General features: G+C 41.6%; 1 protein-coding gene across 2 annotated transcripts in view; it reads left to right on the top strand.

Moving 5' to 3' along the window:
* OSMR (oncostatin M receptor) overlaps window positions 1–26508 on the top strand; it is a 64519-nt gene that overhangs the window by 3938 nt on the left and 34073 nt on the right. The window contains exons 2-3 of one of the 2 annotated variants that reach the window (XM_068990458.1): window positions 11716–11801; window positions 20836–21008. In XM_068990458.1, coding sequence (XP_068846559.1) covers window positions 11729–11801; window positions 20836–21008 — 246 coding nt within the window. In that variant the 5' untranslated portion in view covers window positions 11716–11728. Of the gene's footprint in view, window positions 1–11715; window positions 11802–20835; window positions 21009–26508 lie in introns of those variants that run through there. The other variant, XM_068990459.1, reaches the window with a different exon arrangement.

The following is a 26508-nucleotide window of genomic DNA, read 5'->3' as shown; positions in this document are numbered from 1 at the left end:
TCATTTTAACCGTTTTCCTCAGTCCTGTCCAACTCTTAGCAACCCCATGGACTGCAGCCTTCCAGGCTTCTCCATCCATGGGATTTTCCAGGCAAGAGTAGTGGAGTGGGGTGCCATTGCCTTCTCTGTTTTAAGTACACAGGTCTGTGTTATTAAGGACATGCATATTGTTGTGCAAGCATTACCACCATCCATCTCCAGAACTCTTCATCTTGCAAAACTGAAATGCTGTACCCATTAAATGATAACTCCCCATTCTCTCCCTAGCCCCTCACAACCATAATTCTACGTTCTGTCTCTATGGATACTCCAGGTACCTCATAAAAATGGAGGAGTCATATAATCTTTGCATTTTTGTAACTGACTTATTTCACTTAGCAAAGGGTCCTCAAGGCTCATCCCTGTTGTAGAACGTATCAGAATTTCCTTCTGTTTTAAGGCTGAATAATATTCTATTGTTTGTATATACCACACTTTGCTTATTCGTTCATAATGCTTTTATTTTTAAATATCTTTTGCTGCACAGAAGTTTTCTTTATTTGTTTTTAAATGTATTTATTTTATTTTTGTCCATGCTGGGTCTACGTTGCTGCGAGGGCTTTTCTCGAGTTGTGGCGAGTGGGGGCCACTCTTCCATGTGGTGTGCCGGCTCTTCCTTGTGGGGGCTTATCTTCTTGCAGAGCACGGGCTTCAGTAGTTGCAGCTCGTGGGCTCTGGAACACAGGCTCAGTAGTTGTGATACATGGGCTTAATTGCTTCGTTGCATGTGGACTCTTTCCAGACCAGGAATGGAACCAGTGTCCTCTGCATCAGCATGTGGACTCCCATCCACTGTACCACTAGGAAAATCCTGCAAGGAAGTTTTAGATGTTTGTGTAATTGACTGCAATCTAATCACTTACGTGCTTTGTCTAGGTTAGAAAGAACTTTTTCACCTGAAAATTATTTCTAAGCTTTTATTTTTCTAATAATTTTATTACTTTGGTTTTATATTTAGCTTTTCAAAATACCAGATTTTTGTATAAGATGAAAGGTAAAATGCCACAACTTTTTCCTTAAGTTTTAAGCAGTTGATCCAGTGAGGCTCTGAGTGCTCACTTCTGTCTGATTCTTTCACGATCCTACAGACTGTAGCATGCCAGACTCCTCTGTCCATGAACTCTTCCAGGCAAGAATACTGGAGTGGGTTGCTGTTTCCTCTCCAGGGGATCTTCCAAACCCAGGGATTGAAACCACATTTCTTGCATCCTCTGCATTTACAAGCAGATTGCTTACTGCTGTACCACCTGGCCTGGGAAGATATAGTTGATTCAGTATGGTTTGTTTATAATCATACTTTTTTCCAACTCATTTGAATTCTATTATTCATAGCAAAATAAATTCCTGTTTACATAAGGACCTGTTTGAGGATTCTATCTTATTTCATTGATCTATTTTTGTCTCTTCTGCCAGTTTCACTCGTATCACTGAATCACTTCTGCTATAACTTCAGTTCAGTTCAGTCGCTCAGTTGTGTGCAACTCTGACCCCACGGACTGCAGCATGCCAGGCTTCCCTGTTCATCACCAGCTCCTGGAGCTTGAGCAAACTCATGTCCATAGAGTCCATGATAGCATCCAGCCATCTCATCCTCTGTCGTCCCTTTCTCCTCCCACCTTCAATCTTTCCCAGCATCAGAGTCTTTTCCAATGAGTCAGGTCTTCGCATCAGGTGGCCAGAGTGTTGGAGTTTCAGCTTCAGCATCAGTCCTTCCAATGAATATTCAGGATTGATTTCTTTTAGGATTGACCGGTTTGATCTCCTTGCAGACCAAGGGAGTCTCAAGAGTCTTCTCCAACACCACAGTTCAAAAGCATCAATTCTTCAGCGCTCAGCTTTCTTTATATTCCAACTCTCACATCCATACATGACTACTGGAAAAACCATAGCTTTGACTAGATGGACCTTTGTTGGGAAAGTAATGTCTCTGCTTTTTAATATGTCATAGCTTTTAATATGGTCATAGCTTTTCTTCCAAGGAGCAAGCGTCTTTTAATTTCGTGGCTGCAGTCATCATCTGCAGTGATTTTGGAGCCCAAGAAAAGAAAGTTTGTCACTGTTTCCGTTGTTTCCCCATCTATTTGCCATGAAGTAATGGGACCAGATGCCATGATCTTAGTTTTTTGAATGTTGAATTTCAAGCCAACTTTTTCACTCTCTTTCACTTTCATCAAGAGGCTCTTTAGTTCCTCTTCTCTTTCTGCCATTATGGTGGTGTCATCAGCATATCTGAGGTTATTGATATTTCTCCTGTCAATCTTGATTCCAGCTTGTGCTTCATCCAGCCTGGAATTTCACATGATGTACTTTGCATATAAATTAAATAAGCGAGGTGACAGTATAAAGGCTTGATGTACTCCTTTCCCAATTTTAAACCAGTCCTTTTTTCCATGTCCAGTTCTAACTGTTGCTTCTCACCCTGCATAAAGGTTTCTCAGGAGGCAGGTAAGGTAGTCTGGTATTCCCATCTCTTTAATAATTTCCCAGAATTTGTTGTGAAGTTGAAGGCTTTAACATGGTCAGTGAAGCAGAAGTAGATGTTTTTCTGGAACTCTTTTGCTTTTTCTATGATCCAGTGGATGTTGACAATTTGACTTATGGTTCCTCTGCCTTTTCCAAATCCAGCTTGCACATTTGAAAGTTCTTGGTTCATGTACTGTGGCAGCCTAACTTGAAGGATTTTGAACATGACCTTGCTAGCATGTGCAATGAGCACAATTGTATGGTAGTTTGAACATTCTTTGGGATTGCATTTCTTTGAGATTGGAATGTAAACGAAACTTTTCCAGTCCTGTGGCCCCTACTGAGTTTGCTGGCATATTGAGTACAACACATTCGCAGCATCATCTTTTAGGATTTGAAACAGCTCAGCTCGAATTTTGTCATTTCCACTAGCTTTGTTCGTAGTAATGCTTCCTAAGACCCACTTGGCTTCACACTTGTGATGTCTGGCTCTCGGTGAATGACCACACCAGTGTGGTTATCCAGGTTACTAAGACTGTTTTTGCGCAGTTCTTCTGTGTATTCTTGCACCTCTTTTTAATCTCTTGTGCTTCTGTTAGGTCAGCCTACTGTTTCTGTTCTTTATTGCGCCCATCTTTGCATGAAGTGTTCCCTTGGTACCTGTAATTTTCTTGAAGAGATCTCTAGTCTTTCCCATTCTATTGTGTTCCTCTTATTTCTTTGCCTTGTTCACTTAAGAAGGCTTTATCTCCCCTTGCTGTTTTCTGGAACTCTGCATTCAGACGTGTGTATCTTTCCCTTTCTCCTTTGCCTTTCACTTCTCTTCTTTTCTCAGCTGTTTGTTAGGCCTCCTCAGACAATCATTTTGCCTTCTTGCATTTCTTTTTCTTGGGGATGGTTTTGGTCACTGCCTCAATGAGTAGCAGTGCTTACTTTTTCAAACTGTTACCAATGCTAAGTATTAAGTCTTTTAAGTTAGCTTTGCCAATTGGACACCACACAGACACACACACAGATATAAACAATTGCAGCTTTAATTTGCATGTATTTAATTATTAGTGACAGTGTCTAGTTTTCTGTTTTTATTTTTGGTTATTAATATTTCTTTCTCTTTTATAAATCACATAATCATGTCATTTATCAATTTTTCTTTGGAGTTTCTTATCTTTTTCTTATTGATTTCTGAGAATTTTAGATATATTAGGGACATAACCCTGTGACATGAATATTGAAACTATTGTTCCCAGTTTGGTTTTAGACCTATTATATGTCTAAAATATTTTCAGTGTTCATTTGATTGTTGTAGCAGTCTTTACTTTTGCTCCTGGTTTCATGTCATGCTTAGCAGATTATATAAATATTCACCTATGTATTACTCAAGTAATTTTTTCTTCCATTTTTGCTGAGACGTAATTAAATAAAACACTTTATAAGTGTAGAGTATATGATAGTGATTTTACTTACATGCATCATGAAATGTTTATCACAGTAAGTTCAGTGAATATCCATTGTCTCATATAGATACAAAATTAAAGAAATAGAAAAAATTTTTCCTTGTGATTTTCATCACAACTCTTAGGATTTTCCTCTTTTAACAATTCTCATGTATAACATGGAACACTGTTAATGATCTTTATCATGCTTGTATTTATTTATCTTATACATAAATACATCCCATGTATTTATTTATCTTACAGCTGGAAGTTTGTACCTTTTGACTGCATTATCCAGTTCTCCCTACCCCTACCTTCTGCCTCTGATAACCACAAAATCTGATCTTTTTTTATAATAGTTTGTTTGTGAAGTGTAATCAGCGTTCCGCTCTATGTCAGTTCCTGGTATGCAGCATGGTTATTCAGTATTTCAATACATTTCTAAATGATCACCATGATTAAACCTAGTCATCTGTCACCAAAGATATTACATTGTCATTGACTATATTCACCGCACTGTCCATTTCGTGTCTGTGGCTCATTTATTTTGTAACAGGAAGCTTATGCGTCTGAATTGCCCTCATCCATTTCCCTCCTCTTCTGCCCGCTTCCCTCAGGTGACCGCCTGTTTGTTTTCTGTATCTGTGACTTTGTTTCTGTTTATAAATTACCTATGTTCATTTTTTAGATTCCACATACAAGTAAAATCATATAGTATTTGTCTTTCTCTGACTTGTTTCGCTTATAATAATCTGTAGCTCCATTCCTGTTATTGCAGATTCCGAGATGTAGTTCTTTTCTCTGGCTGAGTAATATTCCATTATGTGTACATGCCACATCTCCTTTATACATTTATCTATTGATGAGCGTTTAGGTTGCTTCCACAGCTTGACCAGTATAAATAGTGCTGCAATGAACTAGGGGTACTTATATCTTTTCAAATTAGTATTTTTGTTTCCTTCAGATAAATACTCAGAAATGAATTTGCTTCTTCATAGCAGGCTTCCCTGATAGCTCAGATGGTAAAGAATCTGCCTGCAATGTAGGAGACCCAGGTTTGATCCCTGGGTGAGGAAGATCCCCTGGAGAAGGGCATGGAAACCCACTCCATTATTCTTGCCTGGAGAATCCCATGGACAGAAGAGCCTGGTGGGCTACAGTCCATGAGGTTGCAAAAGCCTGGATAAGGCTGAGCGACTAACACTTTCACTTTCATGGTAGTTCTAATTTTTAATTTTTAGACTAACCGCCAAGCTCTTTTCTATAGTGGCTGCACCAATTTACATTCCCATCAACAATTCAAGAGAATATGTATACTTATGAATGATTCACTTTATTGTGGGGCAGAAACCAATACAACATTGTAATCAAGTATCCTCCAATTAAAGCTAAAATTAAAAAAAAAAAGCAAGAGGTTTCCTTTTCTCCACATTCTCATCAGCATTTGCGTTCTTACAGTTGTGAGGTGATATCTCCTTGTAATTTTGATGTGTATTTCGCTGATGTTTAGTGATGTTGATCATCTTTTTCTGTGCCTGTTGGCCATCTGTATGTCTTCTTTGGAAAAATGTCCACTTAGGCTCTCCACTCATTTTTCAATTGTGTGTTTTTTTTTTTCTTTTGATGTTGAATTGTATGGGTTCTCTGTTTATTCTAGTAAATTTAATGGTCTTGCATTTTTATCTTTGTTCATCTGGATTTTATTTTGTTGAAGGAAATGAAGCTATACCAATAATGATCAAACCAACATTAATTGGGCTTACTGTCTGTATGATCTCATAATCTCATTTGATCCTCATGGCAATCCTATGAGGTAGGTTATTTAATCTTATTTCACAGAAAAGAAAATGAAAGCCCAGGTGATTTAAGTAACTTGCCCATCGTCATACAGTTAGTAAGTGCCGAAAGGGGAATTGACTCTAAATAGTCTTATGTCAGAGTACCTGTACGTAACTATTACATCTTCCTTTTCCCACACATGTCTGGGTTAGTACCATTTGGGGGAATAATGTATTTTTTCAAATGAAGATTCACCTTTGGCATTTACCAAATGCTTGCATATTCTTTGGGTCCAGGTTTTGCAGTTCTTTTACTTCACATACAACAGACCTTTACTCCTAGCTGGAATCACAACTAAATGTTGCTTTTAAAAAGCAAATGAGCAGTGTGTGAGTCAGTTGAGCCTCATAACTGAGGACTGATCTTACAAAACTGGTAGAAACACTTACCTGGGTAGTGTTGCTGGTGCTTTTACTATACATGTAGTATTTATACTGGGTAGGTTTAGAGAGCAAGGGAGAAGTGCTTGAACCCTGGGCATACCTTTGGAGGAGGAAGGGATGGTGAAATTGGAGTGAAATTACCCTGTCGGTTACCAGCCCTACACTGCAACAGTGGAGGCCCTTTCAAAGGCAGAGTGTTACTCGCCCAGTCATGTCCGACTCTTCACAACCCCATGGACTTTAGTCCTCCAGGTTCCTCTATTCACGGGATTCTCCAGGCAAGAATACTGGAGTGGGTTGCCATTCCCTTCTCCAGGGGATCTTCCCGACCCAGGGATTGAACCTACGTCTGCTGCATTACAGGCAGATTCTATACCTTCTGAGCCACCAGGGAAGTCCATTCAAAGGCAGGGCTCTTTTAAAAGCTGTAAGAAGAATTAGACCTGGCAAATGTGGGGTTTCTCTAAGAAGTGAGCAACTGTTTGTACTGCCATGTAGGACTCTTCCATAAGGTACACACACTGGGCACATATCCTGTTTCAACAGCTTCTTTCTTTAAAATAGTATTTGCATATAACATCATCAGGGCACCGAGCCAGTTTTGAAGAGGTTGGCAACACACCCATGTTCTTGGGAAGCAAGTGACTGATTAAACTGCTTCTCATGGGGATTATTTGCAGTGGGGAAACTTCCCAGGAATAAATACTTCAGTAATGACTGAATAAGAAGCACTGATGAAGAGGGACAGATTTTTCAAAATCCGTGCTTTTACTACACATGTAGTATTTATACTGAGGGATGTTCAAAGGCCATCTTCTTTTTGCAAAGAGACAAGATTTGAATGAGAAGTTCTACAAAAAAGTGGGTGATTTTTCTTTTCTTTCCTCCCATTTTCCCCCCAGAGAAGGAATGTCAGTGAAAGACATGTATGAATTAGGCAACATTTGACAACATAAAAAGACAGGCCTGAAAAGGAATCTCTTTTAATTAAAATTTAACACAAAGAAGAAAGAATGCAAGAAAATTGGTACAAGATTTTACTCATTAAATGGATATTGACTGGGTAGCAACTATATTCTGGAACTGTGATAGACAGTGGGGAATAAGATCCAAGCCTTCCTCAGGCACTCATAGTCTGGGTGGGAATAATGGATATCTGAAAAATAGAAAGAAAGAAAAGATTTGGTCTATATCCATTAATCCTATAGTCCTAATGACAGGTACAAACTATACACTACAAACTTATCTACATAAAGTAGATGAGCAACAAGGAATTACTGTGTAGCACAGAGAACTATATTCAATACCTTATAATAACCTATAATGGAAAATAATTTGACTATATATGTGTGTGTGTGTAGCCAAATTGCCTGCTATATACCTGAAACTTATATTTCCATTTTAAAACACTAGGATTTTTTTTTCTTTTAAAAAAGAGAAATAACATATTGCTGATGGGGAAGAGAAGGGACAGTTAGGGAGCTGGGGAGGACATGTGGACACTGCTACATTTAAGATGGATAACCAGCAAGGACCTACCGTAATAGTACAGGAAACTGCTCAATGTTAGGTGGCAGCCTGGATAGGAGGGGAATTGAAGGGAGAATGGATACACGTACATGTATGGCTGAGTCCCTTGCCTGTTCACCTGAAAGTGTCAAAACAGTGTTGATTGCCTATACTCCAATATAAATTTAAAAAGTTTTTATAAAGAGAGAGAGTAGATCTGAGTAAGGGCAAAGTCATGCAGTTGAGGCAGAAAAGTATTTTTCCTGTGTGAATTCTGCCACCTCGTACATCCCAGACTTCCTTTCCTCATTGCAAATTGGATGCAGCCTTGCTCCTCCCTCACAGTTGTAGAGAAAGAAAGCCTGTTGAATGAATGGGAGGACTGGGGAATTAAGCAGAGCTTTGGAGGAAAAACTAAGCCCTGAGTGCCCATGGGGGGAACGTGCCAAGCGGCCGGCTGATGCCGGACACACCAGCCCTTATCCTTGAGGTGATGTAGGAGAGCCTAGCCTGGTCCCAGGTTTTTATTTTGATCTGGTCAGGGGGAATGGTACACAGTGTGAAGTGCCCCAGAACTACATGCTCGGACCTCTTTCTCTTTTCTGTCTGTTCTCCTCTTGGAGATCATCCAGGCCTGTGGCTTTATACGTGTGCACTGAAAACCCCTGAGTTTGTCCCCCTGAGCCAGGACCCCTTCCATGGACTCCACACTGTGTAGCTAGCTGGCTACTTGACATCTCATTTGAATATCAAGTAAGCATCTCAAGTTAAGATGTCACAAATTCAGTCCTTGATACAGCCGACTAAATCATTCTTGTGCTTCTCCATTAATGGTGATTCCATTTTCCAGAAACGCAGTCCAGAATTCTGAGAGCCATCCGTGATGTCTCAGTTTGTCAACGCCCCACACGTTCTGCCAGCTCTGTCTGTAAATCTCTCCCGAATTTCATCACCCTTCCCACTGCCGCTGCCGTCCCTCCACCCCTGGGGTCTAAGCCAGCATCAGTCTCCCATGGACCACGGCCTGAGCTTGCTCCTGCCACTCTTGCCCCGTTCAGTCTCTTCTCATTAAGGGTCCTTCCTGTGCAAGACCATGTTACTCCTTTGTTTAAAACTCACCAGCAGCTCCCATCTCACTCCGAGCAGAAGCCAAAGCTTCTAAAGTGTTTTCCCTGCCTGCTCTCCCTTTCTGTGTGCTGTCTGATTTCTCCTGTCACTCACCTCCTTGCCCCCTCCAAGCCCCGGCTCTGCGTCGTGTCTTGAATATGCCCAGCGCTCAGCACCTCAGGATGTTTGCACAGCTCACCCTTCACCTCCGGCCTTTTCACTCTGTTGTGGGGGTCTCACAGGGCAGCAGCTGATGCACTCAGAATTGGATCACCCGAGGAAGACTGACGTAGGAGGGGTGGAGGGGAACTGCGTGGGCTGTGCGTCCAGTCACCTGGGGCCTTGGATAAGAGTTCCTGGTGTCTGTGTTTTCCCCACAGTGTCAGGCTCTGTGCCTGTAGGAAACCTGTTCACAGGGCATTTCCCAGAGGGGGCTCCACAGCAGGGAGGAGTGCCTCAGGGCTCCCTGGAAGGTTCTCCCTCATGACTCTTGTTCGGCAGGTTTCGATAAACGTTACTGATTTTACCGGAAGATTTTCAGATAACAGCTAGAAGTCCTAGTCCTTCTCCAAAATGTCCTGAGTGGTCTGGAGCCTGCAGTATCTGGATGGTGGCTGCCTAGTCACAACACTGGACAAAACCACTTTGCTCTGTGCAGGCGGTGACCACTGGGTCACAGCTGCTGCCTGTCCAGTGGGTTGTAAAACCATGCCTGTGAAAACTGATGAAAAGAAAGCCAGGACATTCGATGGCAGCTGAAGCTGAGGTCCCCAGCTTCACAACCAGCCATGTGTGAGATGGTGGGAAAGGGCAGGGCTTCAGACAGGACTGTCCTGCTGATTCTACCCAGACCATAGACATATGTCCTTTGTAAATTACCATACCTTCAATTCTGTTATATGACAACTTGTGTTCTTTAGTTTCTGGTTACGCTTAACTGGTAGGTGGCCTCTAACTCCTAGTTTTAAGTTTCTTTGCCCCATGACTTGTTTAATTTTTGTGACTTGGTAAATATTTGATTTACTGAGACTCCACCTTTTAAGAAGCATCTTAAATAGCCCTTTCATGGGGGGGACACAAGGCAGCATGCGTCCTACCCCTGGAATTACCTGCTTTTGAATTGAGAAGATGAGTGAGGAAACAGCAACCCACTCCAGTATTCTTGCCTGGAGAATCCCGTGGACAGAAGAGCCTGGCGAGCTACAGTTCATAGGGTTGCAAAAAGTGGGACACAGTTGAAGCAACTTAGCAAGCACACTCTTCTCACGGTGGTGGGTCCTTGTGTTCCTTGTGTGACATACATGCTAGGAGGATGGGACCTTGTGCTGTAGACCAGGATTGGGTGGATATTTAAATACACAGTGAGTGTCAAAACCCCACTGTGGGATTTTCCTTTGCCTTCACTTTGGTTTTCAGCAGAAACTCAGTCTTCCTCCCGGCTTTGATACTCAGTTGTAGTAGGAACCCATCTGAAGTTGTCCGTAGAGATTTCAGCAGGGTGTGAATGACCTGTTGTCAAAAGTTGAAGTAGCAGAAAGTGGTGCTTCAAGGATCAGGAAGAAAAGCTGTCGTTTGCAGAGTTTTGCTCCTGGGTAAGCAGATCTGACCACTTGGGAGTAATTGACTGGTTTGGTTTACCCTCTTCCTGTCTTCACTATTGTTCCAATTTCTTGTAAAATGCTGTTTGAAAAAAACAAATGGATAGTGTGGGCAGTGAAAATGGATGATATGGTTCACAGAACATCTAGCTTTTGATGACCCTAAGCAGACTAGATGGAGGTAAAAGTTGACTTTGAATTTTTCTTTGCTTCTCTCTGCGATGAGTCAGAGTTTGCAGTAGAAAAGTGAAATTCAGTACTTCCCCTGACTAACGTGTTTATTATTAAGTGAAGAACATATTAGCCTTCTTGAGACCATCCAGCTTATTCGTTGTGCCCTCACATTGTATAACGGTCAGAGGACCTGATGAATCAGCAGAGCCCTTTTGGCCTGTAGTTCATAACCCTCTTGGAAGGCAAGAGCACTGGAAGTTTTCTTGAAAAAGAACAATGCCACTCTGCCTGTCGCCTTCAGAGACATGTGTGCGTTTCTCTCAGGTGACGTTTTAAGGAGAGAGACAGGGAAGAGGGGAGATGATTCCCCTGCAAGGAATCAATTCGAATGGAGCTCTTCTGAGAGTGTGGCTGGGTTTTTGTGCTTTATCTTTCTTCACCAAACTTTGCCTGGTGTGAAGAGATTGGTGACTCCTTACCTGTTGCCACACAGCCTCAGCGTCCCATCTGGGAAAGCTGCTCTGGGCTGGGGCGTGACCTGCTGCTCTCTGACCTCGGCTGGCTGGGCTGGAGCAGCGCAGGTGACTCACCTCCGCCTCCTGTGTTACTCATCCTCCTTTTGGGTCCAATAGAATAGCCCAGAAATGTACTTTTTACGCCAGAGGCGGAAACACAAAACAGCAAGAGGAAATACATAAGGTCTTTTGAGGCCTAGGCTCCAAGAGGACACACTGTCACTTCTGCCTCATTTATGAGCCAGAGCAAGTCAGATGCAGCAGGAAAATCAGCTCATCGTGGGGTGGGGGTAGAAGGACTCCAAATTCACAGTGACAAGGGGTGTGGATATAAGGAGGAGAGGAGAGTGGGAGCCCTTCTAAAATATACCTATTTGTTTTTATTTGTGTGGCTGCATCGGGTCTTCGCTGCAAAATGAATGATCTTTGGTTGCAGTGCAAGGGCTTAGTTGCCCCACCTCATGTGGGATCTTAGTTCCCCAGACAAAGATTCTAACCCTCATCCCCTACATTGGAAGGTGGATTCTTAACCACGGGACCACCAGGAAAGTCCCAGAATGGAAGCCTTTAATGTCATTATCTTCCACAATAGGTTCAAAGAAACCTGCTCACATCTAAAATTAAATTTCTCTTCTTTGTAATTTTTCTTTTTCAGGAGACGAGGCCCTATGGCTCTCTTGGCAGTCTTGCAGACAACATTCCTCTTGACATTGCTGCCCTTGAGAACTTACCAAAGTGAAGGTAAGAAGTGGAAAAAACAATAAAGAAAAAAAAATCACATAAAAAAAACAACAAGGTAATTGGTGCTTTGGAGAAAAATGAACAGGTTATTTTTATTTGGGAATTACTGGGAATTGGTGAGTAGCAGTGAGTAATTTAGTCTCCACCTTCCTGATCTTAATGGCTCATTTTAGTAAGCTACACCTTAACCCTGATTTCTTGGCCAATGGAAAGTTGTCAGTAGACTTAATCCCTCAACATTTCATGATCAATATATGATCCATTGCCATTGGCAGAGGAGTTCTTTCTGTACTTGGTGTGTAGAAATGGGTTATGTGATCAGAGTTAGAACAAGTTGGAATGTCCTAATTCATTGAGAGGCCATTGCCACCACGGTAATATGCTAAGTGCTGAACTGCTGTTTATAGCTAAAGAAATAGTATTTGTCTCTTAGCTACTGCAAGGAGATCCAACCAGTCCATTCTAAAGGAGATCAGTCCTGGGTGTTCTTTGGAAGGACTGATGCTAAAGCTGAAACTCCAATACTTTGGCCACCTCATGCGAAGAGCTGACTCATTGGAAAAGACTCTGATGCTGGGAGGGATTGGGGGCAGGAGGTGAAGGGGACTACAGAGGATGGTTGGATGGCATCACCGACTCGATGGACGTGAGTTTGGGTAAACTCTGGGAGTTGGTGATGGACAGGGAGGCCTAGCGTGCTGCAATTCATGGGGTTGCAAAGAGTTGGACACGACTGAGCGACTGAACTGACCTGAACTTACCCAGTAAAGGTGCGTGTGTGTATGCTCGGTCACTTCAGTCATGTCCAACTCTATGTGACCCTAAGGACTATAGCCCACCATTCTCTGCTCTGGATAATGGGATTTGTTATGTAGTATACTTATTAAAGTATAGTTAATATAAAGTATACATACTATAGTATGTGTAGTATAAGTATAAATATAAATATATACACTTATGTTATATGTAATACATATATATTTATACTACACATACTATAGTATGTATACTTTATTTTAAGTATAAATATAAATATAAATACTTATTATATATAATACATATATATTTATACTACACATACTATAGTATGTATTCTTTATATAACTATACTTTAGTAAGTATACTACATAACAAATCTCATTCTCCAGAGCAGAGAATGGTGGACTATAGTCCTTAGGGCCACATAGAGTTGGACATGACTGAAGTGACCGAGCATAGACACACGCACCTTCACTGGGTAAGTTCAGGTCAGTTCAGATGTATTATATATAACATAAGTGTATATGGACTTCCCTGGTGGCTCAGAGGTTAAAGCGTCTGCCTCCAATGCGGGAGACCTGGGTTTGATCCCTGGGTCGGGAAGATCCCTTGGAGAAGGAAATGGCAACCCACTCCAGTATTCTTGCCTGGAGAATCCCATGGACGGAGGAGCCTGGTAGGCTATAGTCCATGGGGTTGCAAAGAGTCAGACACGACTGAGCGACTTTACCTCACCTCACCTCACCTAAGTGTATATGCTAGGAAATAATACTATATATACTTATTAAAGTACATATACGTTAGTAAGTTTACTTTAGCATATATATATTAAAATAATACAATATATGATAAGAGTTTTTACCTTTAATGTTAGTTTTTCTAGAAATAACATCATATTTTATGGCTGCAAGCTCTCCCATCTTACGAATGGGCCACAATTTGTTTCCTTAAGTGTGTTGGAACCAGATGGAGAAACTGGTGGGGAAAGGAGGAGAGCCTGTGACTAAGTCTATAGCTATCTGGTTCTAAGCCCGCTCTTTTTGGCCATACTGCAATACTGTGTTGTCGAGAGCTAGGCCAAGAGTCCTGTGTCCCGGTTGGGCTCTGTGACCTTGGGAAAGCCACTTCCCTTTTTTTAGCTTCAGTTTATTCCTCTGAAAAACACTGGAACTGGACTGAGTCACCTCCGAGGTCTCTCTGTCTCTCTGACTTTACCTTGCCATTTCCCACCATTTCTCAAGGATGTCCTAGATTGCTTTCCACTCAGTTATTTCTGACTGCTGTCTACCGAGTACCTGAGTCAAGCTCCTCTTTGTCTAAAGCATCACAGGACAGCCTTCTAGAGCTTCCTGAAGCACTGGTGATATAGGGTAGGTGACTCACTAGTTCAGTAATCAGTCACAGAGTGTCTGCACTATGACAGGGGTGTTACAGTCTTGATTTCAGCAAGATGAGTAAGAATTAGGGCCGCCTCTGTTCAGCTCACGGTCTGCGGGGAGACAAACACCAAACAGGCTATGAGCGCATGCTGTGATCAGGGTTCAAAGACGGGGTGGGAAAAGCTGCAATGGGAAGAAGAGACTGCCAGGAAGGATGAGTTATTGGTGAGGGGCTGCTGGTCAGGTAGGCACTTGAGATCGTGCTGGTGCTGTGCCGGATCTGTCATTTGAGAGCTGCCGTGGGTAAGACGTTGTGCCAAGTTCTGGGGACTAGAGTTCATTCCAGGATGCATAAGACTCTGCCCTCCCGGAAATGTGAATCTCGAGTGAGACTGACAGAACAGATGACCATACCATACAAGCAGGGTGAAATGAGGGCTAGGAGAGGTGGGCTGATTTTGTATGCATCTGCTTCTCTACACAGTTATTAAAAATAATCCAACCCCCACCCCCATTCCATAAGGGTTCTGCCTTTTCATTTTCCTAAGTCTCCCTTTGGTTCACAGGTTTAGGGAGAGAGTGAATAGCAGCTGTTGCTTTCTGCTGTCTTTAACTAAAAAATTGAGACCTTTTATTCACAAAGGAGATAAAACCTCTAATCAAATAATGATAGAGGATAACTGCCCTGTTGGGCTTTGAATGTTCAGGAATCCCAACTTATTTCATTTACCTTTGAATGAATGGGGCATAACTAATTCCCTCTGCCCAAACTTGTTAAGAATCAGAATGCCAATTTATTAAGTGGGGAGTGAAACATAGAAATATAACCGGGACTCAGCCTTTTGGTGCGGATCAACTCAGAAGACTACAATATGCATTCTGAAGTGTCATCTTAGTGAAGTGAACTGGATATCTTAAAGGAATATTTCTCTTAAAATCTAGCATATTATATGGTTCTGAAAATTATACATGTTTTCTGGAGAACATTTGCAAAGTACAGAAAAGCATAAAACAAGAAAATTAACACCAACATGATCTTGTAAGGCGATTATCCTCCAGTTAAAAATTAAAATCACTCAACCTCACCATCTAGAAATATTGACTGTTAACATTTTAGTTTTAGTTTTCTTTATAGCTTTTCAAAAATAATGGAGGTGCTTTAAAAAATATAAAATGGGGTTATAGTTCAATGTGATTTTTTAAATGTATGAAAAAGGTCAGGAAAAACTTACGATTTAAACTTGGCAGTGGAGTGAGAGTGGAATTGGTCGGGAATTCAATATCTGTATTGGTTGAATATTTTTATCATGATCATGTATATTTTAAAAATAATGTTTATTGATGTGAAATTTACATAACATAAAATTACCAATTTATGATTACAGTGGCATTTAATATGTTCAAAATTTTTTGCATTTACCACTTCTATATAGTTCCAAAATTTTTTTGTTGTCTCCAAAGAAAACACTGTAATCATTAATCAGTTATCCCCATTGCTCCCTCCCTTGGCCCCTGGCAACCTTCAGTCTGCTTTATCTCTCTGTGGATTTAACTGTTCTGAATGTTCCATGTGAACTGAACCATACCATATGAGACTTTTGTATCTGGCTTCTTTTGCTTAGTGTAACGTTTTCAAGGTTCACCTGATTTGTAGCATGTATCAGTACTTCATTCTTTCTTTACTTCAGTAGCCCAGTTGTGTCCGACTCTTTGCGACCCCGTGGACTGCAGCACGCCAGGCTTCCCTGTCTATCACCAACTCCTGGAGCTTACTCAGACTCAACGTCCATCGAGTTGGTGATGCCAACCATCTCATCCTCTGTCATCCCCTTCTCTTCCTGCCTTCAATCTTTCCCAGCATCAGGGTCTTTTCTAATGAGTCCATTCTTCGCATCAGGTGACCAAAGTATTGCAGCTTCGGCTTCAACATCAGTCCTTCCCATGAATATTCAGGACTGGTTTATTTTAAAACTGATTGGTTTGACCTCCTAGCAGTCCAAGAGACTCTCAAGAGTCTTTTCCAATACCACAGTTCAAAAGCATCAATTCTTTGGTGCTCACCTTTCATTATGGTCCGACTCTTACATCCATACATGACTGCTGGAAAAACTATAACTTTGATTATACGGACCTTTGTCGGCAAAGTAATGTTTCTGCTTTTTAATATGCTGTCTAGGTTTGTCATAGCTTTTCTTCCAAGAGCAAGTGCCTTTTAATTTCATGGCTGCAGTTACCATCTGCAGTGATTTTGGAGCCCCCCAAAATAATCTCTCACTCTTTTCATTGTTTCCCCATCTATTTGCCATGAAGTAATGGGACAGGATGTCATGATCTTAGTTTTCTGAATGTTGAGTTTTAAGCCAACTTTTTCACTCTCTCACTTTCATCAAGAGGTTCTTTAGTTCTTCTTGGCTTTCTGCTATAAGGGTGGTATCATCTGCATATCTGAGGTTATTGATATTTCTCCTGGCAATCTTGATTCCAGCTTGTGCTTCTTCCAGTCCAGCGTTTCTCAGGATGTACTCTGCATAGAAGTTAAATAAGCAGAGTGACAGTATATAGCCTTGATGTACTCCTTTCCCGATTTGGAACCAGTCTGTTGTTCCATGTCCAGTTCTAACTGTTGCTTCCTGACCAGCATACAGGTTTCTCAAGAGTCAGGTCAGGTGGTCTGGTATTCCCATCTCTTTCAGAATTTTTTACAGTTTATTGTGATCCACACAGTCAATGGCTTTGGCATAGTCAATAAAGCAAAAGTAGATGTTTTTCTGGAACTCTCTTGCTTTTTCAATGATCCAATAGATGTTAGCAACTCACTCTCTGGTTCCTCTGTCTTTTCTAAGTCCAGCTTGAACATCTGGAAGTTCACAGTTCATGTACTGTTGAAGCCTGGCTTGGAGAATTTTGACCATTACTTTACTAGTGTGTGAGATGAGTGCAATTGTGTGGTAGTTTGAACATTCTTTGGCATTGCCTTTCTTTGGGATTGGAATGAAAACTGACCTTTTCCAGTCCCGTGGCCACTGCTGAGTTTTCCAAATTTGCTGGCATATTGAGTGCAGCAATTTCACAGCATCATCTTTCAGGATTTGAAATAGCTCAACTGGAATTCCATCACCTCCACTAGCTTTGTTTGTAGTGATGCTTCCTAAGGCCCACTTGACTTCACATTCCAGGATGTCTGGCTCTAGGTGAGTGATCACACCATCGTGATTATCTGGGTCATGAAAATCTTTTTTGTACAGTTCTTCTGTGTATTCTTGCCACCTCTTCTTAATATCTTCTGCTTCTGTTAGGACCATACCATTTCTGTCCTTTATTGAGCCCATCTTTGCATGAAAATTTCCCTTGGTATCTCTGATTTTCTTGAGGAGATCTCTAGTCTTTCCCATTCTGTTGTTTTCCTGTCTTTCTTCGCATTGATCGCTGAGGAAGGCTTTCTTATCTCTCTTTGCTATTCTTTGGAACTCTGCATTCAGATGGGTATATCTTTCTTTTTCTTCTTTGCCTTTAGCTTCTCTTCTTTTCTCAACTATTTATAAGTCCTCCTCAGACAACCATTTTGCCTTTTTGCATTTCTTTTTCTTGGGGATGGCCTTGATCACTGCCTCCTATACAATGTCACAAACCTCCATCCATAGTTCTTCAGACACTCTATCATATCTAATCCCTTGAATCTGTCACTTCCACTGTATAATTGTAAGGGATTTGATTAAATTAAATGGTCTAGTGATTTTCCCTACTTTCTTCAATTTAAGCCTGAATTTTGGAATAAGGAGTTCATGATCTGAGCCACAGTCATCTCCTGGTCTTTTTTTGCTGACTGTAGAGGGCTTCTCCATCTTTGGCTGCAAAGAATAGAATCAATCTGATTTTGGTTTGGACCATCTGGTGATGTCTGTGTGTAGAGTCTCCCCTTGTATTTCAGGTTATGCATATACCACAGTATGTTTGTCCATTCATCTGCTGATGGTCATTTGGGTTGTTGTCACCTTTCCACTGTTGTGAATAGTGCTGCTACAAACATTTGTGTATAAATATTTAAGTCTTGCAGTTCTTTAGAATATATACATAGGAGTGAAATTATTGGGTCATATGGTGATTTTAACTTTGTGAGGAACTTTCAAAATGTTTATTCCAAAGTCTTTTTATACTCCCACCTTGATATACAAAGGTTTTGATTTCTCCACATCCTCACCAATGCTTATTTCCATTTTTTAAATTATAACCTGCCTTGTGAGTATAAGATAGTATCTATGGTTTTGATCTTCATTTCCTTAATGATTAATGATGTTGAAAGTCTTTTTGTGTGCTGATTGGCCATTTGTACATCTTTGGAGAAATGCCTATACAAGCCATTTGTCTGTTTTTAAAATAGAGTTGTTTGTCTTTTAGCTGTTGAGTTGTCAGAGTTCTTTATAAATTTTGGAAACTAGATGAGTGATTTGCAAAATATTTTCTCCATTTTTAGTTTTTCTCTCCACCCTTTTGACAATGTCCTTAGATGCACAGAAGTTTTTAATTTTGATAAAGTTCCATTTGTCTGTTTTGTTTTTTTCTTTTTTGACTCATGCTTTGGCCTCATATCTAGGGATCCAATGCCAAATCCAAGGTCATGGGAGTCCAGAGATTCTAATTGGTATCCTAACCATTCCCAGCATCTGATCTATAAAATTCACAAAGGATGGGTATCTTTCTGGGAAAATAGTCATTGATGGCTAATAACTTGGATTTTATGGCCTTTCTTGTTAACTTTGCTTCCATAGAATGAATTTTCTGAAATTTTTTTTTCTAAATTCTGAGGATAAAACTTTACTTAGATCCTGACGCTATCTATCACGTGGACCATTAATATGGAGAACTTCTTGCTTGTATCCACCAAGAATACTTATCAACTTTTCTGGCTAGGCCCAGAGCCCCATCCTTATCATCTGTATCCTGAATTTGGCAGGACATGATGGGAGCCACACTTCTCAGACATTCTAGTCCATGTGGCCTTTGATTGGGCGAGGTGTTCCTGCCTTCACAGTTGGGGAGCAGTGCGATAAAGGCTTGGTATTAAAGAGATCTATTCTTAAGTTCCATGTCGCTTTGTGTACATGTTTAAGCTATTGAACTTGAGTTTTCTCATCTATAAAAAATGACTGTCTCAGTTTTACAATGGGCATTTCATGAGAAAAAATACGCAAAGCACCTAGCACCATGCCTGATAAACTTTATGTGCTCGATCTTATTGTTGCTATTATCTTTTACCTCCCTGTGAGAAAAATACAGGCTTCCCAGGTAACTCAGGGTAAAGAATCTGCCTGCTAATGCAGGACATGTGGGTTCCATCCCTGGGTCAGGAAGATCCCCTGGAAGAGGGCATGGCCACCCACTCCAGTATTCTTGCCTGGAGAATCCCGCAGACAGAGGACCTGGAGGGCTACTGCCCATGAGGTCACAAAGAGTTGGATACGACTGAGCAAGCACATGCGCACAGCGTGAGAAAAGCAGCACCTGTAGAAGGACCGTTTGGCAAGGTTTTTTCCAGTATTAGAGATTCATGCCATTGTTATTCTCAAAAGAAGGTAATCTCTTACCATTTAAACTAGGTGCCGGAGAGTCTCAGATCACTAGGGGGAAATCCCCAAAGAACCAGAAAAATGAATGCTGAAAAGATACGTGCTCCACCATGAACCATCAGCTACCAGTTGATTTTATCAATACACTCTTCATCTATTCAATACCTTTGCACCATTCCCAGTGTACTTTCAGTTAAGTGACTTAAGTGAAGTCACTCAGTCATGTCCAACCTTTTGTGACCCCATGGCCTGTAGCCTACCAGGCTCCTCCATCCATGGGATTTTCCAGACAAGAGTACTGGAGTGGGGTGCCATTTCCTTCTCCAGTGCACTTTAGATGGCCTCAAACCAACCAGTGAAGCCGATTGATTCAACAATACACAATTCTTTTTGAATCTGTATGGCATTTCCTCTACTTATGTAAAAAGTGATGTTTTGTTCTTCTCCCAGCATTAGCGGTGATCCCAGTCACTGCATCAGGGCAAATCCTCTCTCTGAGCTGTTTTCTAGCTCACTGACCTCAGCAAATCTGTCCCATGTTTGAGTCTCTCTTCTTTGACAGACTCTATCCCACCATTAAACACTCTAAACTTGCAGTCACTCATTATTTCGTAGAAGTCTCTTGTGTCTCTCCACTAGGTTCCTTCCTTGAGAAAGAAACCTTGTCATGATTATTTCATTTCACACTAGGTGTCTAATCTCATCCAAAGAGCCCAGTGAATTCTTGCCAGAGGTGTTTTAACTTCATTGCATTGAGATTTAAGCAATAGCCTCTAGAGATGGGACTTGTTCTCATTTATAGCTGTTTAATAAAGTATGAAATATTTGTTCGGGTTTTTTTGACCATAAAGCATATGGGATCTTAGCTCCTCAACCAGGGGTTGAACTCACATCCCCTGCACTGGAACACAAAGTCTTAACCACTAGATTGCCAGGGAAGTCTCGTAGACTGTGAAATAGTTCATAAAATATTAATTTTAGATGTCCAGAACTATGAAATTTATAGCAAAAAGCCCTCTTTTTTTATTCAGCCTTGTTATAAATTTCTAAACTATTTAGATTGTTCAATAAAGGATCCTTTTGTGTAACTGTCAATATATTAATTTGCTGTGTATCGTTGAGCAACTCATTTCATTCATCTAGGGCTTAATTTCTTCATCTGCTGAGTGATTTCTAAATTCCCTCCAGCTTTTCAGTGTCTAATTCTAGAGTGTATATGTGAGCAATGTTTTCCAAAGCTAAACAATGATGATATTGAACAGTTTAATTATCTGTGATTATTCAATCGTGCGCCTATTAAATGTTGCTTCATATCGTGTTTTGGTCTTTCAGTCTTGTCTGAACCTTTACCATTAACTCCTGAATCACTGAAGGTTTCCATCAATTCTACAAAGCAGTGTTTGCATTTACAATGGACTGTCCACAACCTTAATTATCATCAGGAATTAAAAATGATTTTTCAGATACAGATCAGTAGATTAAAAGCATCCAATGTCATCTGGATGGTAAGTATTTTTATTCTTGGCTCAGTATTTTAAAAATCCTTTTCTAACACCATGATTTGTCTTTCATGACATCTTCCCCCAAATCCTAATCTGGAATCATTTTAGCAACTCAGAACAGTTCTAAATAATCACAGTTCTGTGTTTGTAGTTAAGAAGATCTGGGACAAATTAACATGACAATTTTAGTTTGGTAGGTTGGGTGGGTTGTGCTATAAAAATAGATCATTTTCTCAGTTCTTCTCTGTTCTCTATGAAAGCTGTTGGGGTCTATCCTTGTGAGGACGGGGTTCCAAAAATCCACGATCAACCATCCTATTCCTCTTCCTTCTTCCTTCTCTGCCTACCAAAGATTTTCCTAAATCAGATGTAATAGTTCGGCAGTTCTCATGTCAGTGTGGCTCTCAGGCAGTTTCTTTATTAATACTGTGCTGAAATACAAGGAAGAAAACGTTTTAGCATTTTCTCTTCTACCCAGCAAAGAGGTCCTCCATGGACCTTGTTGGAGAGTAACTTACCGTATCCTTTGTTTCCTCACATGTGCCTTTTTCTATAGCAAATTAAATTAAGAAAATTCTGAACTCATACTCTTTTTGCCTTTGAATTATTTGGGATTGATGTTCTCTAGTCTGGTTTAAGTCATGGTTATGTCTGTTTTGCTTGATGCTTTCCCATTTGCTGCATTGGGGCACTTTGGTGGTTTTCTTCAATGACCATTTATGGTCCAGGGAGCCCTAGTAATCTATGCCCACATCATGATCATTTATTATCATGGGAGGTTGAGGGACAGTGAAATATTTTCTCACTGTAGGGAAACAGAATTTACCTAGAGGGAAGTGAAATACGGATATTTTATTGGTGGGGACCTCTATTTGCTAGTGGACAGCTACTGTTCTCTCAGGCAGTGGAGGCATGGATACAGGGACCCAGAGGGTCAGTTCCTTTAGTAAAGCATAAAAGTCACTAACTTTAAAGGTTCCAGTTACTTTAATGATCCATCATCATCACCTTTGAGATCTGAATGAGTGGCCTAAATATCGTTCTGACTATTGATTTAAGGTTGATACCAGGTCTATAATTCTGTCCCTCAAAGGGCAGCTTCCTACCATGATGTTCCTTTTTTTATTTTTTTTGTAAGGCCAAAAACAGTAGTTTATTTGGAGTTTGTTAGGACTACAGGCCAGGAGACACAGATCTGAGAAACAATTACATTGTATTCCCTGGTTTTTAATTTTTTAAAAAAACATTTATTGAGATGTAGTATAATTGCTTTACAATGTTGTATTCGTTTCTGCTGTATAGCAGAGTGAACCAGCTATACATATGCATATATCTTCTCTTTTTTGGATTCCCTTCCCATTTGGGTCACCAGAGAGCACTGAGTAGAATTCCCTGTCCTACAGGTTTTTGTTCACTATGTATTTATATGTAGAATGTATACATGTCAATTCCAATCTCCCAATGCATCCCACCCCCTCTTTCCCCCTCGGTGTCCATACGTTTGTTCTTTCCATCTGTGTCTCTATTTCTGCTTTGCAAATGGTTCATCTGTACCATTTTTCTAGATTGCATGTAACAGCGGTGCTTGTATACAGCTATTCCCTCCCCAGCCCTTCCTCCCGTTATCCCTTTCACAGGGATAATTTTTGTATTTTCATATTTTTTGTATTGTTGATGGATACACTTGTTGATTTGGGCCTAGCACAGCATTGAGCAGAGGTCATGTTGAGGCTAAGAATTGCCTAGGGAAAAGAAATTTGAGTGGAGGGCTGGAGGAATTTGTGGAAGACTAGCACTTAACCCCATTAGTGAAAGTAACATTAACCATAGACCAGGTGGATCCCATTCTTTATTCTTCTAAAAGATGGTTCTTTTTGTTACCATAGTAAAGAAAATAATGGTAGGAAAGCCTAAACTGACAGTTGTTCACATCTGTTTAGACCTTTGATTCAGGTACTAGTTCTCTTTTCAAGGTAAAAAGAGAAACCTTTTTCTTTCTTGCTAAGTAGGTTTCTTGCTGCTGAAATCTACTTGTAACCAACCACGGCTGGAGGTGTTTTGAGGGTAGAGTTTTGCTTTGTCCATTACATGGTTCCCATAACATCCAGCCCAGCCTGATCCCTAGGGCACAGAAAGGTTTGTGATGCTGCTTTTTTCTATTTTTTGTCACTTATTCATTTGACAAAAGATAATCACACCTGCCTATGCCAGATGCCAGGAACAGGTAAAGAAAATCAGCTTTGACTTGAATAGTTTGCAGCGCAGTTGAGAAGATAGTCCAGGACACACAGCAAACCTGCAATGACCTACCCCTGACCACGCACACACAGAACTCTCTCCCTTTGCCTGCCGGCCTTGGGTGGTGTAGGACCCTCCATAGCCAGAGGAAGGAACAGCCCCTCTCCAGGCAGCTCTGTTTCTGACTGGAGCCCTGGGCTCCACGTGGGGGTTATGGCCACACACAGTCTTTCCCAGCCATCAGTTACCATGCATCCCAGAACAGATGATGCCATGAGAAGCTGTTGTCTGAACCTCTTGGGCCTGCAGTCAAGGAAGGACCTAAGGGCCCCTCCACTTAAGGTTCAGAAAGCCAGCTGAGGGAGACTGCTTCTATCTGGACCATAATCTCCCTTCATAGGGCAGGTCCCTGAAATGCAACCTCACTCTTGTTGAGAAGGAACAGCTTCCTGTTCTCATGGCTCCGATAGTGTGTTCCCAAATAAGCCAATGGATAATAATAAATAAATTTATTTATTTATGTTAAATTTATAAATTTATATTAAATTAAATATGTATTATAAATAAATAAAACAAGGCAAATAGATGGGGAAAAAGCTCCAAAATCACTGTGGATGGTGACTGCAGCCATGAAATTAAAGGTACTTGCTCCTTGAAGAAAAGCTGTGACAAACCTAGACTGCATTACTTTGCCAACAAAGGTCTGTCTAGTCAAATCTATGGTTTCTCCAGTAGTCATGTATGGATGTGAGAGCTGGACCTTAGAAAAGGCTGAGCACCAAAGAATCGATGCTTTCAAATTGCGGTGTTGGAGAAGACTCTTGAGAATCCCTTGGACAGCAAGGAGATCAAACCAGTCCATCCTGAAGGAAATTAACCCTAAATAGGAGAAGGAAATGGCAACCCACTCCAGTGTTCTTGCCTGGAGAATCCCAGGGATGGTGGAGCCTGGTAGGCTGCCATCTATGGGGTTGCACAGAGTCGGACACGACTGAAGCGACTTAGCAGCAGCAGCAGCAGCATTCACTGGAAGGACTAGTGCTGAAGCTAAAACTCCAGTACTTTGGCCACCTGATGCTAAGAGCTGACTCATTGAAAAAGAACCTGATGCTGGAAAAGATTGAGTGCAGAAGGAAAATGGGGGTGACTGGGTGGGACTCAGTGGACATGAGTTTGAGCAAACTCTGGAAGATAGTGAAGGACAGAGGAGCCTGGTATGCTGCAGTTCATGGTGTCACAAAGAGTTGGATGTGACTTAGCAACTAAATAACAATAACAAATAAACCAAAGGACAGGCCTCTTGACCCAGGTGCTTACAGCTGGTCCAGGGACGCTGAGCTGGGTCCTGGCTGGCGCCGACCTCTCAGAACTCACCACGTAGTCCCACCTTGGCCTTTCTAGTCAACGTGCTTTATGGTTCTGTCCATGGCAGGGGAAGGCAGAGTACAGTAACCAGTCAAGCTTGGAAGGAGGCCTGGAGCTTGAATCAGGGAGGAATAAGCTCACTTCTTGGGAATGGATCAGTGACTTCACTTGGGCATCATGTAAATGCCAGTTTTTCATGACTTACTGATGTCTGCCAGGGCCAAATTAAACTTGCCACTACAGTGAATGAAAACAGCCCAAACACAAGTCATCACATTTTTAAAAGTCACTGAATTGATGCATTGAAGGAAACGTTTATCTCCTCCACAACATGGCTATAAAGACCACAAAGCACAACTTTGTGGTTAGACAGAATCTACACAAAGAGGGTCTGGCAGAAACAGAGCTCGTGACATTAATGAAGTGATGAAATCGTTCAGCACATAGTTTTAGACTGTGGGCTCAGGTCCAGGCCTTGTTCAAGGCGTGGGGCTGTCAATGCTGAGCAAAACTAAGGAGATGATCACAAAGTTAAAGTGTCCTAGATGTGAGGAGAGCAGGTTGCTGAGAGTGGGCTATGGGTTGAGATTAGGCCTGACCTTCTCACAGCAGCTTGGAGGAAGGGCAGTTGGAGTCAAAGTAGGAAAGAAGATTAGAAGCTAATTTAGCATGGAGAATGGAGAAGAATGTTCCAGGAAGATCCAGCTGGGGTGAGCAGAGGCCCTGAGTGAAAGGGGCTGGGAGCTTTCAGGCTTGGGCACGTGGGGTGGGCAGGACAGGGCCAGATCACATGAGACTCTGCGGATCATGCTCAGGTGTTGTTTTTTTATCCTGGGAACAGTGAGAAGGGGTGATGAGATCACCACTTCAGAGTGATGAGATCTGATTAAAACCACTCTGGTTCCACAGTGGGGAGAAGTTGGGAGGATTGGAGGAAGTGAAGTGTGACCAGTTTGAATTGAGCAGTGGGGTTGGTCCAGAGGGGAGGGGCCTGGAGTAGGTGATAACAATGAGAGGAGAGAGTGGCTGAATTCCTGAGGGATATAGGAGGCAAAATCCAGCCTGTGGCTTGTTTACATTATAGCAAGGTCACCATGACTGCTATAATGTTTGTATTATAGCAAGGTCACTGATTGACCAATTTTTTGTACTAGTTTTTAAATAACGGAGAAAATATACCTGAGATTGTGCACATTAAATAGTAAAAGTTGCATGGGTTAGGACCACAAAACTTGTTAAAAGCAATGTTTTATAGGGATGTGCTGTGCTATCCTCGGTCGCTCAGTCATGTCGGACTCTTTGTGACCCCAGGGATGTAGCCTGCCAGGCTCCTCTGTCCACGGGGATTCTCCAGGCAAGAATAGTAGAATGAGTTGCCATGCCCTCCTCCAGGGGATCTTCCCAACCCAGGAATCGAACCCAGGTCTTCCACATTGCAGGCAGATTCTCTACCATCTGAGCTACCAGGGAAGCCCAAAAATACTGGCGTGGATAGCCTATCCCTGCTCCAGGGGGTCTTCTTGACCCAGAAATTGAACCAGGGGATCTTCTTGACCCAGGAATTGAACTGGGGTCTCCTGCAATGCAGGTGGATTCTTTACCCCCTGAGATACTGGGGAAGCCCTTTATAGGGATAGGAATATGATAAACTGAAACAATGGAAGCACTTTACAAATGGGAGTTCTGCTTAGAGTGGGAAAGGACATGCATGATTAGATGCCCTTCAAGTGGGCTAAGCAGTTCTCCTTCCAGAATAGTGTTTGGTTCTGCCAAGGCCACCATCTAAGGCTGACAGCTGGGGGAGGGGAAGGCATAGTGGAGGGAAGGCCTCCAAGTTTGGCAGCTCCAGGTGGCATGTGACGTATGTATTGCCCCCTCCTCTTCACTGGAGGACTTGCCA

This window comes from Capricornis sumatraensis, chromosome 18, assembly GCF_032405125.1.
Source record: "Capricornis sumatraensis isolate serow.1 chromosome 18, serow.2, whole genome shotgun sequence".
In the NCBI taxonomy this organism is placed as follows: domain Eukaryota; kingdom Metazoa; phylum Chordata; class Mammalia; order Artiodactyla; family Bovidae; genus Capricornis; species Capricornis sumatraensis.
This window is presented reverse-complemented; position numbering and strand designations above follow the sequence as displayed.